The 20,424-nt window shown below is 39.9% G+C and overlaps 1 protein-coding gene across 5 annotated transcripts in view; it reads right to left on the bottom strand.

Moving 5' to 3' along the window:
- PLS3 (plastin 3) overlaps positions 1 to 20,424 on the bottom strand; it is an 85,536-nt gene that overhangs the window by 32,341 nt on the left and 32,771 nt on the right. The window contains exons 1-2 of one of the 5 annotated variants that reach the window (XM_080910837.1): positions 15,246 to 15,289; positions 1,958 to 2,038 (exon numbers count right to left, since the gene is read on the bottom strand). In XM_080910837.1, the coding sequence (XP_080766963.1) occupies positions 1,958 to 2,030 (73 nt within the window). In that variant the 5' untranslated portion in view covers positions 2,031 to 2,038; positions 15,246 to 15,289. Of the gene's footprint in view, positions 1 to 1,957; positions 2,039 to 10,751; positions 10,983 to 15,052; positions 15,155 to 15,245; positions 15,290 to 20,424 lie in introns of those variants that run through there. The other 4 variants (XM_080910834.1, XM_080910836.1, XM_080910838.1 and 1 more) reach the window with 4 other exon arrangements.

Below are 20,424 nucleotides of genomic sequence, written 5' to 3'. Positions count from 1 at the left end.
CTAGGACAACAATGAACTAATCCTCTGAACTATCAGCCACCACCCATTCAATGTTTGTTTGTTTGTTTTATTAAGAGTTGCTAAGGTCATGATGTCTTTTTGTAGCAATAAAACCCTAAGACACGTGGTAACGTCTTTAATCTACAGAGATAGAGGAAGACGAAGAAGAGATCGCTGTCCCCCCAAATTTTTATATTAATAGGACTTTTTGCATCAGTTTCAGATTAATTCCAATTTGAATAACAAACTATTATACTCTAACTTTACTCCCTTTAGTTCAGGTTTACCTTAAGTCAGGGGTTTTCAACCTTTTAAATGGAGAGACGCTTTCAGTGGAGTTCCTCATGTCGGGTAACTTCCAAGTATAAAATTATTTTTGTTGCTACATCATTACTGTAACTTTGCTACTGTTATGAATTGTAATGTAGTTATTTTGGGGACAGGGGTTCTGCAGTGTTTATAACCGCAGGTTGAGAGCCCAAGATCATGGACCTGCTCTGTCTTGGGAGTACAGGTATCGGTAGTTAGTTCTCCATCCATTTCTCTTCTTTATTGACTTATCTTTGCATAGAAGGAAAACACTATATATTGCTTCTGTAGCTACTCCATTGGAAGGCATGTGATATGACGTTAAAGGGTTCAAAACTAGGCAAAACTGGGCCTGGTGGTACAGGCTTGCAACCCCAGCTACTGGGGAAGCCAAGGAAGAAGGATAGATAGAAATTCAAGACCTGGGTGGGCTATGGAGTCAGTTCTAGGTCAGTCTGGGCAGTGTATGAGACCTTGTCTTAAAATAAAAAGTAAAAGGGAAAGATGGTAATGTTACTTATTAGTAGACAGTTGGTCTAGTATGTATGTATACAAACAAATACAATCCATATATGTTGGCACGTGTCTAGAATTCCGATTCCTGGGTTAGGTGAGAGGCCTACAAGTTTGTATCAGCCAGAGCTGCTCAGTGAGACTGTCTCAAGATACAGCTACACTGTAGAGAACTTGCTTGTAATTTATAAGATTTTTGGGTTCAATACTCTGTTCTAGGGGAAAATGATGATATCCCAAAATGTCTTTTTTCTTTGATGCTTGCTAGAAGAATGAAAAGTATGCATAGTGAGTTCAAGACTAGCCTGGACATAGAATCAGACTCTTTTCTCAATAAACAAACACCGCAGGAACTCTAACTAATGCTTCAGCATTCACCCCAAACACTAACCTCAGAAAAACATATGTAAAATATTCTAATAACACAACACGTGTCATCAAATTTTCAAGTGCCACAGCACCCCAGATTTAATGACTAGGACTCTGGGCTAAAAATAATTGACCACATTAAATACTAGATACTATTAAAATATTTTCCAAATTAAAAAATTTATACACACATACATATACACATACACATGTATATATATATACACATACACACATACATATAAACATATACATACACACACACACACACACACACACACACACACACACACACACACATATGAAGACAAGTTCATGATTTTGAGAGGGAGTATCAGGGACATGAAAGTAGTTAGAGGAAAAAGAGAGGAGACTATAAATGATACAAATCAGTGCTCATAGAAATAGTAATAAAATTTATGATGTTTATGTCTTCATGTATGTGTGTGTCTGTGTGTGTGTGTGTGTGTGTGTGTGTGTGTGTAGACCAGAGGACAACTAGCAGGTATTAATTTCCTCCTTTCACCAAGGGATCCCCAGGACTGAATTTAGGTAACCACCATTAACTGTTGAGCAATGGCTACCTGAATTAATACACTTTTCACTATAATTTCTAAAACTTTATCCCTCTAGTTCTAGTTTGATTTTTGGAGTCAGTGTCACTATATTGCCCAGGCAAAGTCTGATTTATGGCAATTTTTACCGATATCACTTTAAGGCCAAATAAATATGCCTTTCCTCTGGTTGTGGTATAAAATGCACTCACCAACTTTTGCAAAGGCCTCTTTGAGTTCATCAAGCTCATCTTTGGAAATCTGAGTGGTCGCCATCTCTTCCATGTAAAGATCTAAAGGGAAGCAAAAGATTCATGCATGAAGAACATGTAACATTATCATATGTTAAATTACAAACAGAATAAGTAGGCTTGCAAACTTCTAAAATACTAGATAACCTTCTATCTATGCCCAAAATAACAAAGACCAACCAATGATGAGCCATAAGTGAGTCTATCTTTTTAAAAACAAAGTTTAGTTTCTTTAAAAAAGTTACATTTATTCTCTCTCTCTCTCTCTCTCTCTCTCTCTCTCTCTCTCTCTCTCTCTCTCTCTCTCTCCCTCCCTCCCTCCCCCCCTCTGTGTGTGTGTGTGTGTGTGTGTTGCACATCTGTCACAGCATACTTTTACAAGAGGACAACTATTGACATAGGCTCTCTCTTCGGTATGTAGATATGTAGATCCCAGGAGTTGAACTCAGAACTCAGAAGGACTCACTTGGTGGCAACCCCCCCAATGATAAGATCTTAATACACTAAATGAGGATAAGAAACCACCAAATTATAACACAAAAGCATTGCATGACAGAATGTGTGTGTGTCACACTCACATGTGCCATAGTGAAGGTCTAAATCACTTGGCTAATAATTCCTGTAAAATAGGTTACTGATTTCAAACATCAATCATATGGATACTTATTAAAGACTCTTCTTAAAAGGGAGATAAAGGGAGAACAGTCAAAACAAATAAATTAAAATGCTTTAAAGAGAAAGAAGTATTGCCAGTTAGACATACATCTTGTCATTGTAAGTTTTCACACTTTTTTTTTTTGAGGGTCTCATGTAGCCCAGGCTGGTTTCGAACTTGTTATGACCATAACCTTCTCTCATGCTCATTCATTGACCTCCTTTTTTAAATGCTGGGATTATAGCCATTCACTGCCTAATTTACTCAGTGTTCGGGACAGGACCAACAGTTCCACAAATGCTAAGTAAGCATTGCATTAACTGAGTTCTAGCCCAAGCCCAGAGGTTGTTATTTTAAATAATAAGAACTAAAGAAAAACAGGCCATGAGGAAGGCGGGGATGGGATGAGGGTTTGTGGAGGGAACACCAGAAAAGTGGAAACATTTAAATTGTAAATAGATAAAAATATCCAATTAAAAAAAATAAAGAGGCCATGAATTGAGGGAGTGGCCTACATGGGAGAGATTGTAAAAGGAAAGGAGAAAATTATATCATTATATTTTAATTTCCAAAACTAAAACACATTTTGAAAAAATGTGGAGTCAGGAGTGGTGGGGCATGCCTTTAATCCCAGCACTTGGAAGGTAGAGGCAGGCTGATCTTTATGAGTTCAAGGCCATTGTTTCTTGTAGCAAGTTCCAGCAGATAAGGCTATTTGGTGACACCCTATTTCAAACAAACAGACAAATAGGCAAAGAAACCATCTTGAGTCAAAATGAAGTAGCTATTTTGTTTAAAAACACAGGGGACAACATTTGAAATGTAAATACATAAACTATCCAATAAAAAGATAAAAAATTAAAAATAATAAAATTAAGATCTAGATGTAGCTGTAGTTTTATTTACTTGAATTGTTGTCTCTGCAGCTTACTTGCTTGCCTTAGTCTGCCAACCTAGGCCTGCTCCTAGAAGCACCTAGCCTATGTACAATGTACAATCTTATGTAGGCCCAGAATGTCTCTAGCCTCTGAGCCATTGCTGAATAAACTTACCCTTTCTATCCCTATTTGAACTCTCGTTGGCTAATTCAATTTAGATGCTCTGGGTCAAAACTCCCCTCCACACTAACTGATTCGATGTGGCTTCTCTTCCCTTCTCCCGAATTGCTCTGCTTGGCCTCATACTCACTTTGACAATATATTCTAATCTTCTGGCTCCTCCTGTCACTGTAACACTCTCGCAAGAAAACTGCCTCCCTCCTTCTCCCTGCACTGCCCCTTAAGTAATTTCCCCTTCCTCTCTCTTCTCCTGAGAGGTGGAGTATGTCCTATTCTGTCAAATCTTATTAGTCACTTTGTCTGCCACTTATAAGCATGGGGGCTTCTTTCTCCATACCAACTTTATCTTTATTGTTTTGAATTAAAGCACGTGCCTCCCAAGTGCTAGAATTAAAGGGGGTGAGCTAAGGCCGAGTCACACCACAACTAGAAACAGGTTATTTCAGTAAATACCACAATCTCTGGCTTCATAATATGGTCCTGCATCCCACATTAAGCTGTAACCCTGTGGTAAAAATCTTAAATTTGTTTTATGTATCCTAATGATGTTTAACAGTGCCAATCACAAAAAATACTAAATAAGATTAATTATCCTTTTATTTACAGTCATTGTAAGTGATCACTTTGGTTTGTTTTAAAATTGGGGTCTTATTCTGCAGCCCTGGCTGGACAGGCACTCCCTATGTAGATCCAGCTGACCTTAAACTATTGGCAATCTCCTACTTTCATGATTCATCATGGTCCGATGAAAGGCTTATGCCAACATGCTCAGCCAATCATGTTTTTAATGAAAAGTTAGTAGTCATTCCCATGAATTATATATAGTGAGCCGTGGCACAAAAGCCTCAGGAGTGGGAAAATCTAAGACATTTGATCTGACCGCTATCTCTAAAGGCCATTCCTACTTTGGGTAGTTTGGATCCATGATAACTTAAGGTAGGTCAGTACAAAAAATAAAGAAAAAAAACTCTATACAACTTATTCCATTCACATACTACTTATCATTCATTTTTTTAAATCAGTAAGAAAATGAAAAGAGTTAAACCCAGACACAACCCGCCCCTGCTTGTCATCCCTATGGCAGCTGACAAGAATGCGCATCCTTCCGGTCCACTTCCTCCCTTTCAAATCCCTCTGCAACAGGCCTGTCATATCCCCCTTTATCCTCACACATACTTCAAGAATGTTTTATTATTCTTTGTGTGTGTGTGTGTGTGTGTGTGTGTGTGTCTTGAATGCAGTGCCTGTAGAGGCCAGAAGAGCACATCAGTCCACTGCATCTCTAGGTACAGGCAGTTGTGACCTGGCCCCCCCAGCTCCATGGGTCCTGGGGTTTACCTATAGAATTAGGAAGTGCTTAGATCTCACTGAAACTAGTTCAATTTCTGTTCTTTTTTTTTTTTTTTTCTTTATTTTCATACATGTTCTCCCAAATAACCCTAGACTGGCTCTCATGTGAAAAATAAAAATTGCTATCGCTCCTGAAAGCTTGTCATGCCCGGTGGTTGCTCTTGTCCCAAGGACATAATGTATTCTTCTTGGGCATTCAGTGAGAGACCATCAATCAGTACCGTGGTCCTGCTACTTCCTAACTGTAAGTCCGTAAGTTCATTTCATCTCTCAACTTCTCATCTGCAAATAGCACTAATAAATACCTGTTTCCCAGGATCCTCGTAAAGACCAAAGATGACGTATGTGAATGCAAATTATAAACTACAAAGCATTATAGAGCAACTTCGAATCCTTGGTGAAAGAAAGGGAATAAATGACTCCATAAGTAATTGGGAAAGACTATGAATATCAGGCATCGGTTTTCTGAGAGTCTTTTAAATGGGGGTCTTTTACATGAAGAGCTGTCTCATCTCCCCTATAATTACTGACTCCAGAGTATAACAAGCCTCCCTCATATATAAAAATTACAAGCCTTCAGTCAACGTAGTTTAAGAAGGATGAGCATTAAAAAAAAAAAAAAAAAAAAAAAAAAAAAAAAAAAAAACCTGTCAGTCACATTTTACGTATGACTCAATTTGGCTCTTTCCCAAGGCCAACCTCTAGACAGAACTAGGTGTGGTGTAGGCAAGTGATGATTTTAAAAATTAAAAGTAATTTTAGTATGAATACCTCGAACCCATCAACAGCTTGTTAATACTGTCACATTCCTCTCCATGTGAACATTTTCTCATGAGCAATAATGCCGAATCAGAGATAAAGAAATAAGAGTAAGATTCATATTTAAAGCCAATTTAATAATGAATGATAGGAAAAGGGCTCTTTGAAATTTCTTTTTTAACCTTCCCCGCTGCAGCCTGTCTTACCACAAAAGTAAATTTTGTTTATATGATACGAGAGTACTAATACTCAGTGAGCAGACGTGTGTGTGTGTGGTGTGTGTGTGTGTGTGTGTGTGGTGTGTGGTGTGTGTTTCCCCCATTTCCTTTAGTAGCCAAGGAATGATGCTCCCAGGGTTTCCAGTCTGCAAAACTTCTTCTGCCTTTGTTCTCATTCCTCTGCCTATCCATTGGGTACAGAGGAAGCAGTGGGAGTTAGGGGCTCTCTTTCCTAAACATCTGAGACACAGGAAAACAGATTTTGAACTCAGGGTATAAGACAAGAGGAAACAGAACCTTACTTGCTTGTTTGTTTTTGTCATAAAAGGGTATGGTGTGCAACAGGGTACTGATTCAGGGCGTCGCCCATAGAAGAACCTTATGCTTATGAAGTCATCCCTAATTCCAGCCTTTGACTAACAATACAGCAGTTATGAAACCACTCCACTGGCTCATGTAACTATACAGAGACCTTGGACACAAATCCTTGCTGAGAGTGGTTTACCTAAAACCACCTGAAACTATCACTCAAAATTTGAAGGCTGTTCAAGGTGGGGGGAAGGGGGAGATCCCATTTCCTCCGGTACTCGCCTTTGGAATGCAGCTTAAGAAACAGACTTACCAGTGTGTGTCATTCAGTACCAGGGCAGGGCAGGAGGAAGGGTGGTACATTAAGGACCTCCTTTGTGGGTAATCAGTTTGGAATAGAATTCTATATTTTCCCCCCTCTTGGAACTGGCCAGAACAAATAAAGGATAAAACTGGGTCACATCCGGGCTTGTAGCTCAGCATTAGAGAGCCTATCTGTTCAAGTGCCCCGAGCTTCATTCCCAGCACAGCAGAAAACAAAGAAGTTGATCAACCACCCAAGTAGCCTTCAGGATATTCACCATACTCATTGACAGCCACTAATAAACTCTGTAAAATTGGAATTGGGAAAATGTTGATCAAAGACTGTCCAGTATATGACTTAGAATTCCCCAAGGAGAAAGCAATAAAGAGGGGATGTGAACAAGGAGAAATGTATTCTTTTGTTAGAAAAGAGGAGGAAACGGCAAAGATGTAGCCACCATTGTGGGCAAGCAAGTCTAGAGCAGGCAGCAAAAAGGGAGAATAGTATCTGCCACCTTCTTCCATTCAAAGCATGCAATGCCTTGGAACACCCACACTTCACATTCCTACCTGTACCAACAGAAACTGCCACCCTGCCTCCTCCTCAAGTTAGGTAAGTCAACAGTGCCAGTCTCTAGGTTGGACTAAAGCTCACCATCTCTTCCTGTGATTACTCAAGCTTCGGTGCCATATTTCCTAATGACTTTGGCAAATTTCAACCTGAGTGTCTAACACATTCACTCATGACTCATCTACACTCACCAAGCCTTCACCGAAGGCTTAATACATATTAGGTAGTTCGTCCAGTGCCACAAACACAAACAATCGGGATTCCAAAGCCTCTTTTGTCTATTAGAGTTTATTGTTCAGTAGGGGGAAACAGCCTAACCATATTAGAGCTATCACGGTCATTCGTGCTAAGTGGTAAGTGTCAGCGACCATTTCTGTGGATGTGGTAAGACCTTTGTCTTAAAGACTAGAGATCTGTTCTAGGCTCAGGAATCAGAAAGAGAAGGCGCTATCTGGAGCTGCAGAAATACAGGAAGGCTTGGGCTTTTAGCCCAGGGTTACTGACAGGCACAATTACAGAAGATCAGAGTCTGGCTGAGACCTGAAAAAAGGAGGTGAGGGTCAACAAGAGTCGTTCAGTTTGACCTCACTGCCTTCTCCTCCCCGCCTTTTCTCAGTACCGTGACTCAAACTCAGGGCCTGGAGCCTGCTAGGTAGATTGTTCAGTGAGTCCCATCCCTGGCCTCATTCCTTTCCCTCACCAACTCTCATTGCTTATATACCAGGCTTCATATCAGACTTCTCCATTTTTCATAGTCTCCAGGGAAATACATTTGGAACTGGTTGCCCATAAACTTTGTTTCCATTGGGTGAGTCCGTCATTAAACTTCTTGGATTCTCCCTTATAAACCTTGAGATTTTCTTTCATCATGTTTCTTTATAGTCTCACATTTGATCAGAAACTAGAAGTTTCAGTTGTCTTTCCCTCGGATCTTGCTATATAACCCAGGCTAGTTTTGAATTTGCCATCTTCCTATCTCTGTCACCAGGGTGCTTTAATCACCAGCATGTATCATCATGCTCAATTAGCATTTATTTATTTATAGAAAATATAGTTATTCCAAGAATAGCATTTAATACTCTTATCAAATCTTAGATGAAAACATCCATCTCGTTGATCAGCATCACACCTCATTAGCATCCACCCGTGCCACAGTGCCTGAAGTGTAGGTAGTAACAACATACTTTAAGTATCAGCACGTACTTTTAAGTTTCTATTTTAGACACTCATAATTGCAGAAGACATATTCACTGTGTGGTAAGTACTTGCTTCATATGTAAAATGAAAGCTACTTCTTAGAAATAGTCTTGGAAATATTACTATTGAAAATAAAAATTATGTGTGTGTGTGAGAGAGAGAGGGGGGAGGGAGAGAGAGAGAGAGAGAGAGGGAGGGAGGGAGGGAGGGAGGGAGGGAGAGAGGGAGAGGGAGAGGGAGGGAGGGAGGGAGGGAGAGAGAGAGAGAGAGAGAGAGAGAGAGAGAGAGAGAGAGAGAGAGAGAGAGAGAGAGAGAAGAGAGACAGGGGGAGAAACAGGGAGAAAGAGAGAGACACAGAGAGATTTTCACTTAACAGAGCAACTGGCTTTAGAGAAGTCACTTCAAACTCGCTTAGCTAGAAAGAGATGAACCAAGTCTCAAACCCCAGACCTGTTTGAAACAGTCTATATTCCCAACCACTCTGATGAAAGCTCAACAACTTACTGAATGACTTTACTTTCCCCAAGACTCAGTAGGGTAGAAATAGAATGTATTCACTACTGTATACCTTGGACACAGTACATTTGGATTTCTTTCAAATTAAAAATGGACCATAACTAGCATCCACAACCAGTTGATTGTGCCTGATCCCCAAATTCAGCAAGCTATAATTGCTTGTACTTACATTGTGCCCCACCTGCTTGATATTTCAGGAGTCCCATCATTTACTCCAACCTCCTCCACCAACTTTTGATTTCTGTATTTGTGAAACAAAGTGTGCAGCCCTCTCCAGTCTGGAAGTGGTAATCCTCCCCCCTAAACTTTCCTCTTGCTGAGATTACAGATGTTTGTTACTGGGCCCCAGCGTTGAAAAAGCATCTTGACTCAGAGCTGTCCTTCTGACCCATACCGTGTTAACTTCCACAGCACCACACTGGATTGACTGTCCTCTTTCTCTGAAAACTTCTTCTCTCTACATCAGCCTCTCTTTCTGCTTTCCCTTTCTGCTTCGCCTATTACATTACTGTCAACCTCCAAGGTTCTAGCAAAGTCTCTTCTATTTTTGATTTAATTTAATTTAATTTATTCACTTTACATCCTGCTCACTGACTCCATCCCTGTCCCCCCTCCCATAACCATTCCCCCATCCACCTCCCCTTCTTCTCCAAGTAGGTGGGGCTCCCAGGGTATCCCCCATCTTGGCACTTTAAGTTTCTGTGAGGCTAGATGCTTCCTCTCCCAGTGAGAGAGAAGACTTCCTGAGAAGTCTGATGCCCAGTGTTCTGTCTCCTTCTGATCTTTCTCTTGAACTCAGCACAGGCTTTAGAATTCTGCTAAAGCTTAGCAATAACCTTATGTCAATATAAACATAACCAAACACTCAGTCATCAATCATATGGTAGCTTTTTTGTATGAAATTTTTTCTCTTTCTGAAGTATTTTCCTTGAAGCAAATATGGAATCTTGGTAAAGCTGTTGTTTTAATACCTTAAGAATTAAAAAAAAAAAGAATTTATATATCATTTCTATGCTCTTTCTGTTTTTTGTTGTTTTTTTTTTTGTGTTTTTTGATTGTTTGTTTTGAGACAGGTTATTTTCTGTTAAACTCTGGTTGTCCTGCAACTAACTCTAGATCAGTCTGGCCTTGAACTCAGAGATCTGTCTGCCTCTGCCTCCTGAGGACTCCTCCATGTCTGGCCCTACATAACACTGTCATTCAACGCTTTGAAAGTCAAAAGACAGCAGTCAAATCCCAAATGTCCTCATACTTCTTTGAGGCTCCTAGTTCTGAAATGCAGGAAGGCATGGTGACTTTAAAAGAATATTTTTGACACTTCCCTAACCACATCACATCAGCATTTGTGATACTTGTGTATGTGGAGATGAGAAGCTGACTCAGTGGGTAGAGAGTTGCACCTAAGCCCAAGGACAGGAGTTCAAATAACCAAAACCTACATAAAATTGGGCACAACATCTAAAATACCAGTGTCCCGAAAGTCTGAGGGTGGACACAGAAGAATCCCCAGAAGCGCTGAGGCCAGCCAGTCTGGTGTATTTAGTGGCAACAATAAAGTCACCCTGCCCTCCAGGAGGTGGATGGTGACAGCAGAGGTTGTCCTGTGACCCAGTGTGCCTGAGCACATATGCATATAGACACTGAAAGAGTCTTTTCATCTTCTGGGTCTTTTTTTCCTCTTGTTTTCTATTAATTTATACTAGGTTTCATTATGACAATTTCACACTTTTTATCATGTTTGATTATTGTTTTCAGACAGGGTCTCATGTAGCCTCCAATCTACCATGTAACCAAGTATAAATTTAAACTTCTGGCTCACCTGTCTCTAGATCCTGAATGCTGGGACGACAGGTGTGCGGCCGGATACTTGGTTTATGTGGCACTGAGAATCAAGTCTTGGTTCATTCTGTTTGAAAATATTCATTTATTTGTGTGCATGCACACGCATGGAAGGCAGGGGACCTGGGTTCCCCTTGCAGGTGGTGTTACAGGTGCATGCTGCAAATAGAACTTATGCTCTGCAAGAGCAGTATGTGCTCTTAACTACAGAATTACCTTACCAGTCCCACTTCTTGATTTAGTCTGGTTAAATGGCATAGGCTTGGCCTGGTTCAGCAGCATTATGTCCCTCTGCCTACTTGGAAAGCTGAAGCTAAGAGATTCTAAACTCAACACCAACCAGGACAACTAGAGGCTGGGGATATAGTCCGGCGGTAGAGTGTAGCAGTCTGGAAACCCTAGATTCAATCAGGAATACCAAACGACACATGAAGGACAATCTAAAAACCACGTCAGACAATGCATTCAAAGATACAAAGATAAGGTAATTTGAAAAGTCTTATTACTTGGTACTGGGAATATGACTCAGCAATTAAAATAGCTGGTTGCTTTTGTACAGGATTTCAATTTGGTCCGCAGCACCCTTTAGTAGATCAAATCTATAACTCCAGTGCAAGGGGATCTGAAATCCTCTTCTGGCTTTCAATGGCACTAGATGCATGTGCACACACATAAAGTAGCAAGCAAAACATGCGCACACACACGTAATAAAAAGAAATACATTATTTTTTAAATGATTTACTTTTACTTTTATTTTGAGCCCTTTTCATCTGCATGTATGTTTCTGTGCCCACAGAGAGCAAAAGAGGGCAGTGGTTCCACTGGTGCTGGAGTTATGGATGGTGAGTAGCCATGTGGATGCTGGGAACTGAACCGAGGTTCTCAGAAGAGCAGAAGCACTCTTAACCACAGAGCCATCTCCGTCTCTCCAGTTTCAAAGAAATAAACAAGGGCAAATGTATATACTTCCTGTGCTTCCAATTCCTAGCAAGTTGCTCTATTCTGGACAACTGTTGCTGAAGGCTTCCTCTACCCTTTGCTCTGTCCCACGATCTTGCTTCCTTTAAGCATAATTTTTAAGTTGGATGTATTCAAACCCTTTAAGGGGACTTAAGCACCCATCTCCATGGAAATGGAAAGGCGTGGCTCTCCTTTGCATGTTTTGCCTGATGATCCCTACGGATACACAAATGGCCTTTAAAGATTGCTGAGAATAAAGGAGCAGAGACTTTTTTTTTTTTTTTTTTTTTTTTTTTTGGAAAACTTATATATAGATTTAACCCATGCTATCTCTGGCCACTTTCCTTTCTCTTCTTTAATACTGGCAACTAATTATACCATCCAAAATTTTTGTGGTTTTTTTTTTTGTTTTGTTTTGTTTTTGTTTTGTGATAAGGAACCATGTACACTAGGCTGGCCTCAAACTCCTGATTCTCTTGCCCCTGCTTCTCAAATTCTATGGTTACAGATATAGACTGGTACGCCCAAGCCTCAGGTTTTCTGTTTGACTGACTTTAAAGGAGATGCAGCACAGGATCCTAGTAGTTAACCAGTAACCCCCCCTCCCCAACTTCCACAGTGTGGTAACCACCTTCTGCCCTTTCTGTCTCTTCCACTCATGCCTGGTTCTTTGAAAACAAATTATCCTATGATTTTGTGTCTAAGCTCACATCAAGTACATACCAAAACGGTGTAAGGAAGTGGGAGTGACCAGCCCTAACTATTAGGAAGTGAGTCTATCTAGTTATCTCTCGAGGGTCTCCCAAAATGCGCATTCGTGATCTGAGCGCAGTGATACCGATAATTGCAGAACCTGGGAGTGTGAGGCAGGAGGATTACGAGTCCCTGGGCTACACAAAAGTTCAAAGACAGGATAGAATACATAAGGAAACCTTGTCTAAAAAAGTAAACAAAAGGCACCCTAAACCAGCAATGCTAAACTAGGGGGATTCTGAGTATAGTGAGCGGTAGAGTGCTTCTCTAGCATGAATATGAGGGCTTCGGTCCTCACGGTCCTCAGCACCAGTAAATAAATGAACGATCGACTACATACATAAAGTTGCAAGCATTATTAAAGAAAACTTTGGAAACAAGCCCCGAGGGCCCAACAAAGTCACATTCTTCACGTGCAATTGGCCTGTGATCACAGTTTATTTACTGTTTCACTTCAACCGAGATACTACAGAACTCAAGAGGTTTGCGGCCTATGATGCAAATGTAACTGAAAGTCAAACAGAACGAGGTTTAGAAACAGTTCTCGCTGCCTTTTGGCACACACGCGGCACATTTCACCTTTATAATACGACATACACATGGATCGTGTTTTGACAGGCTTGCTGTTCACAGGTAGAACTGAATGTTTACAAACGGACATAGCCAGTTATACAACTGGCTAATTATATGTCACATTTTGTGCTATTAGCATTTTCAATTTATAAAAAAACATGAGAAAATAATATAATCACCACTGACAAAACCAGCACATACTCCATTTCTCCTGGTTTGCCCACAGACACTACCACTGTCTCTTTATTCCTCTCTAGCTGGAATTGTTTCCAATCTAGCACCAGACATCCCATGATTTCACTACTACATATCAAGTAAGAAACAAATTCATCTTCTGAAAATATTTGCAGTCTATTCTAGACTAGTATTAACCTAGATTCTAATTGATCTTTTTCAGTACCAGTATTTATGAGTCACTCAAATCCCAAAGGCTGCCCAACTCTGTGTCACTTCCTGAAGGGATATCAAATACTTCCATTTTAAGTAAAAGTTTCCTTTCCCCCTTGGCCCTTAATAAACACAGATAAGATCTAAAAGCAGTGGCTATTTAAAAATAAGTCACTAACTCCTCCAATAATAGCAGTGGTCGACTTAACATACACTTAAGACATTCTTTAAATTCTTGATGCCCAAAAGTTTTGTAGATTTTTAAGACAAGTCATAATAATGATTTAAATATGTCCAACTCAAAAGTAAGACCCAACCAAGAGGGAGGAAAGGGACAGGGGAAATAATGTTACATTATAATCCCCTAAATTAAAAATAATTAACAAAAAGACTCAACTCATATTACCTCTTTCTTACCCTGATTTGTTTACCAAGCTAATGGGCACTGCTTTTGTGGACTGAAATAAGGCACACCTCTTTTGAAAGCTTTCATTCCTTTGGTGTTTTCCCAGCACTTAAAGCATGCATTTCCTACCCACAGTCTGTAAAAACAATGCTGCTGCTCACTGCCTTCATACCCGAGGGGTGTTCCAGCTTCCTGCGCCGTACAAAGTAACATATTTAAAGAGTCAATGGCGATCTTCAGAAACGTGTGTGAAGTGGGTATGTGCGAGCAGGAATTGGAGCAGCTCACGTTTCACCTCAAAATAAAAACACTGCTAAATATTATCACAAGTCACTAAATACACAATTTCAGCTCCCTATTTCAGCTCAGTAGGGTATCTATTTGTTAAGTAAAGTGCCTGTTTCAGGATCGTATACTTTACCAGTTTAAATATTCTCTCTGTACTGAAAACAGTAGACCTAACATTTCATACCGCATCGATGAAGCTTCCTTAGCCCAGAGTTAAGACCATTGTAGAACTATACCTCCTTTTGTCAGGAACTTGGAACTTAAAAGTCTCGGAGTTGCTCTGCTGTGTACAACTGAAAACCCTGCTGACAAAGACAACACTGCTTTGGGAGAGGAACACCATCTAAATCATGTGTCCTGATCGGTAAATGCTGGCATATCTGTGTGACATAGAAGCCACTTTGTAAGAGCAGAGATATTCATCTGATTCTGACATCTTCTAGTATGACAAACTTTGTATATTTTTCTAGTATGACAATTTTTTAAATTACAGAATTTTAAAAAATCCTTTAACAAGAACCAAAGGCATTTGAAACCCTGCCTCCTCTCCCTTCCATTCAAAATGCCACAGATCATTTCTATCAATTAAGCTTTGAGGTATCCAAACTGACAAGTTAAGATTATGTAAGTAGGACTTCAAACCCATTTTTTTTAAAAAAGAGAGAACAAAACCCCTAGAACATTCCCAACACTGAAGAAGAGAAAATCACCAGAATATAGAACATAGAAGAGGTTAAATTCTTATTTTTCAAAACTGTCTTACAACAAATCTGACTTAATCAAGATTTTAAAAGTGATTGCAAAGGTTCACCTAAACAGAAAATAAGAACATCATGTTTTTAAACAGTCAAGCTCAGATTAAATATTCAGTAACCTAAAAGTTAGCACCGACAAAACCAATATTGAAATGTTACCCTTAGTTACCCTTCCGACCGGAGCGAACCTGCTTCTTTTCTTGAAGCACTAAGAGGACTGACTGTCTCCCACGCCCAGAACTTGAAATCTGGAAACCCAACATTCTTCTTACAATTGCATCTTTAAAGAGCAAGTCACAACACTTCCTGCTAGCAAATGAACACCCTGACAAAGGAATGATACAATGCTTACGAATCTCCTTCCTGGCTGCCTTGCAGTCCTTTGCCAGAGGTTGAACAAATCCGAACTGAAGCACAACCTTGGGAGCAAACTTTCTGCGTTTCTGCTTTCGTTTTGGCTCCACTTTTAAAACCAGACAGGGAACCAAGGGAACTTCAAGTTGCTTCAGGTCAAATAGCTACAACCCATATACCTATTTAGAGTTTGAGCAGTAGCCAAGTAACCTGCTTATTTTAGAACACAAAGAACAGCTTCTCCCCAGTGTCCCAGCCACTCATCCACAGTCAAGTACATTACTTGGAAAGGCAAATTAACTATCTCAGGACGCTTATGTTTTCTATTATTCATTCCAGTCCACATACAACATTTATACTCCAGATTCTAACTGGAGCAGCACCCTTATTCACTCTGCTTTCCAACATCAGCGCAGAATGCCAGACGGTTCTGCAGAAAAAGCACAGCCACCTTAGAAAGTATTCCAGAGACAGACTGGGTGTCCGTCCCCCGCAGCCCCACAGTTTAATAGGTTTATGTATTCTTGAGCCAGTTGTTTTAATCTCTTCAGCCTGGCTTTCCCAGCCAGGATGATGACAACCATTAAGTATTTTGAGCTGAAGCCGAAGTTAGTTCAGTATGCAAAAGCCTTAAGGTTCCATCTCTCACACTGTAAATGAGAGAAATAACATGAACTACCTTACTGGGTATGATGGCACACGCTTTTAATCCTAGCAATGGAGTTAAAGACACATGAGGATCTCTGTGAGTTCGAGGTCAGCCTGGTCTACAGAATGAGTTCCAGGACAGCCAGGGCTAAATAGTGAAACCCTGTCTCAACACTATTAATAATAATAGTAATAATAACAATAACTTTATACAAAATAGTAATTAGTAGTAGCAGAATAAATAAAAATATGAATTACTCCATATTATAGTAACTAGTTTCTTTATACAGTGTAGAATATTGTTAATGATTTTTATGTACCATAAATGTAGATCATTAGTTGTGGACAGATGTTCTTATTAATACCCGTCTTACCTGAGTGTGTCCCAGATTGATGGTGTGTACCACCACACCTGGATCTGGGTCTTGCTTTGTCCCAGATGACCTTGAACTCAGAGATCACCTTGTCTTAGTGTCCTGGAATTCATAGCCACTATGTCTCAAGATCCAGGTCAGAAACTTGGATCTCCCGGTCTCAAGATCTGGATCACAGATGAGCCTGCCAATTCTGGATTGTGGTTCATTCCAGATATAGTCAAGTTGACAACCAGGAATGGCCACTACAATCCACCCCTTGTCAAGTTGACACAAATGTCCATATGAAACAATAATAAGGCCATGAATACACCTAACATGATAACTATTCCTCCTACAATCTCAAACCCATTTGTACATTTATAATGAGGCAATGTACCTCTCAAACTTTTTTTTACTATGTCAACTTAAATACCAATTGATATTAAAGAAATTGGAAGACAAATGTGTCCTTAACCAAAAAAAAAAAAAAAAACAGAAGCATTCATATTACTTTATAATCCTCGTTTCTGCAGCTGGTTATGTGGTCTTAGCTGGTATTTATAGTTAATTTCCTCTACTACCCATTCTGTATTTCCTCTATCCTCTGCAAGCACCTTAGCAGGTCTTCGCTCTTTTTTCTTTTTGTGGAGGAGTGTCCCATACCTTCATTCCTGAAGGGTCTGTCATTATAAAATTCACCTCTCCTGTGCTGGCCATTATGGGATATGTCATTATAAGCATTGTTTTGTCTACACTGTCCATTATAATAACTATGAACACCTTTGTCTTTGGGGAATCAATGCTGCCACCTGGCCCTTGTTACCTCGGGGCCCAACTAAACCCATTGCATTTTATTCATCTAATTGAGAAGCAGCATCTCCAACACTAAGATCTGGCACAAGGAAAAGGGCAAGAACAAAACTCTTCAAATGTGCTGGTAATGCTCTCACCAGTTTATATCTTACCGGATTCCTGAAGGGCGTATCTTCTGGGCCTTCCCATCGTGAAGGATTAGATACACTACGTATCCATTCTAGCATTGCAATTTCCCTGAGCCTTAAAATCCTTCTTCAGCACTAAGCCAAGGTGCTTAGGGATATCAGGCATCTCCAACTCCTTTTCAGTAGACCATCTTTTGATAAATGCTTCACCCAACCATTCAAACAAACTTCTGACATCTTTTTTTTTTTAACTGTTTGAACTCCCATATTAAACCTAGAATCTCCACTCAGAGGGCCCATGTGAATGAACTCAACCTGATCTAGTTTTATATTCCTTCCACTATTACCCCACACCTTAAAACCCATTCCCACACACATTCCCAGACTTCTGCTTGAATTAATTAGCAAACTCATTAAGCTCCTTAGTAGTGTAGCACATTTCCTCATGGAGTATACTTTCTATCTCCCCTCTTGGGGCCTGCTTTGCCTTGAGTCCAGTTATGGTCTAAAAGAAACTATTGGTGGGCCTTGAGAAACATCAATATTGCCTTGTCTGGAATTTCCTTCAAAGAAAGTCACTGCTGGTTAATCAGAATCTGAGAGATTAATGTCTTCATGTGAAAAAGGCACTATTTCAAGGAGTGGGGCTGAGGGTAATACTTTCTCAGGTGGGGTAAACCCTTGAGAATCTGAATATTCAGAATTCTCAGCTTCAACAGGGTTCTCCCACACATCCCTATCCCAAATTACAGGATCCCATTCTTTGATTACTAATGCTCTTACTTTAACTGCTGACACTCTCTGAGGCTGAGACTTGAATTTTTGCTGTAATTCAGCCAACTGATAATGAGGGCTTCAGTTTGATTTTCTGTAACTCGAGCTCTATGGCTGCTGGAGAGAAGAGTCTCTTCAAGGGCACACTTAGCAACCTTTAGATTGTTTACTTGCATCTGGAGCCATTTAATTTTATCATACAGTTCATTCTTTTCCTTCATCAATTTCTCCAGAGCAACAAGCCAGAAATATCATTTTCCAATTTTCCCCCCATCTTGTATAAAGTTTTGTATACCAAGCCACCTAATTCATCAAGATAATCAAAGGCACTAGCTTATGTTTGAAATATAGTTTCAACCTCAGGCCTTCAAATATTCTCCGAGCTTCCAGGAGAGGGAGTATCTGGAGAGGCTTCAGTAGTTGAAGGTGCTGGTGAATTATTAAACCAACTCCAGATTCTTAAAAGTTTCATCCTTATACTTCTGCTCCTCTAGAGCCCCTCCTGGTACCAACTTCTGTATTAGTCAGTGTTCTCTAGAGACACAAAACTTATGGGTAGTCCCTTTATAGTAAGGGAATTTGCTGGTGATTTAACAGTCTGTAGCCCAACTCCCCAACAGTTGTGGGCACCAGCTGTGAATAGAAGTCCAAGGATCTAGCAGATACTCAGTCCCACAAGGCAAGCAGGTGAAGAGAGATAGCCTTCCTTCTTCCAACATCCTTATGTAGGTCTCCAGCAGAAGGTTTGTCATAGATTAAAGGTGTTTACCAACAAGCCTGGATTTGTTTTGTAACAGATGACCTTGAACTCAGAGATCCACTTGCCTTATTGTACTGGGATTCATAGCCACTATGCCTCAAGATCTCCATGCCAAGATCCAGGTCAGAAACTTGGATCTCCCAGCCTCAAGCTCAGGATCACAGGTGAGCCTTCCAATTCTGGATTGTAGTTCATTCCAGATATAGTCAAGGTGACAACCAGGAATAGCCACTATACCAACCTACATCAAACAAACAACCCCCTACAAACCAAAAAATCAACCAACCAACCAACCAACCAACAAACCCAGCTCTACTGGTTAGGCTCAGACTATTTCTATAGATTCAGTGCAAATGAATAACCTGAGAGGAATGGAATGGCTGCATAAATGCCTTAGAATCAGTCTTTAAGTCTTTGTGACCCCTATGGAATCACTTAGCCTCTCTGGGGCCCACATCCCTATCTGTAAAAATGTTGCTAATTCCACATATGTTTTCGAGGGAAGTTGGAAGTATAGGATTGAGTCAGTGTCCAGTATGGCGTTCAGTAAGTGGTCGGTCGTGTTGTAACCTGCCTGGTTAACATCTGTGTACAAACATCTGTGTACCAGTTCATGAAATAAAATGAGAAAACATAATCCAGATTTTTATGAAGAAGATAAAATAATGAGATGAGTCTTATATAACCCATCTCAGCACCCAGATATGCCTCACAGAACATTCACTTCTGAAGTAGAACCACCACTGGGTACTCTTCATTAAGAAACAGTATTCTGTCCTCTTCCTTCCCCTTTGTCTACCAATACTGGATTATACTTCATTGCCTTGATGGGCATGCTTCGGTGCATTGCAGCAATCATCAAAATCCATATGAAATACGAAAAACACCCCCAAAGCAACACAATGGAGAAAAGACAGGATGTACCAGGAGAAGCCAGGGGACATGTTTTTCTTTTTAATCCAACTCAATTCCTGACTCAGTATATGAATTCATCTTTTTCAAATTCTTTTTTTTAAACGACTTTATTTTGCAAAACAAAGATAAATGTAAAGATTTTAAACATTTTTTGCTTAAAATTATACATTTTTGTCAGTACTGTTTTTTCAGACATTAAAATAAATTTTACATAAAACCATGTGAATATGTTTTTTAGTCAGTACTTGATTTTTTTCAAGGGCTTGACAGTATGCATTGAAAACCTACTAGTTGAAATAAGCGTAAAGTACATGCAAAACAAAACGCAACATGGAAATAGTCAAAGTCTTCTTGTTTTGTGAATATATGCATATTTTTTGTTTTCTTTATTTCTTGGACTTCATACAGTCTGTGAGTTGTTTCTGGGGGAGTGCAAGCCTCTGGGGTTAGCATCCCACTATCAGTGACTGCATATTATGACTGTTCTTTTGTGACTGGGTTATCTCACTCAGGATGATCTTCTCTAGATGCAGCCATTTTCTTAAGAATTTGGTTAAGTCATTGTTTCTGGTGGCTGAGTAGTATTCCATTGTGTATATGTACCACAATTTTTGTATCCATTCGTCTTCTGAAGGACATCTGGGTTCCTTCCAGCTTCTGGCTATTATAAATAGAGCCGCTATGAACATTGTGGTGCATATATCTTTGTTGTGTATTAAAGTGTCTCTGGGGTATATGCCCAGAAGTGGAATAGCTGGGTCTTCAGGTAGTACTATATCCAAT

The sequence above is a fragment of the Micromys minutus genome (genome assembly GCF_963924665.1).
Source record: "Micromys minutus genome assembly, chromosome: X".
Taxonomy (NCBI): domain Eukaryota; kingdom Metazoa; phylum Chordata; class Mammalia; order Rodentia; family Muridae; genus Micromys; species Micromys minutus.
Note: the sequence above shows the minus strand (reverse complement) of the source record. Positions and strands in the feature narration are given on the sequence as shown.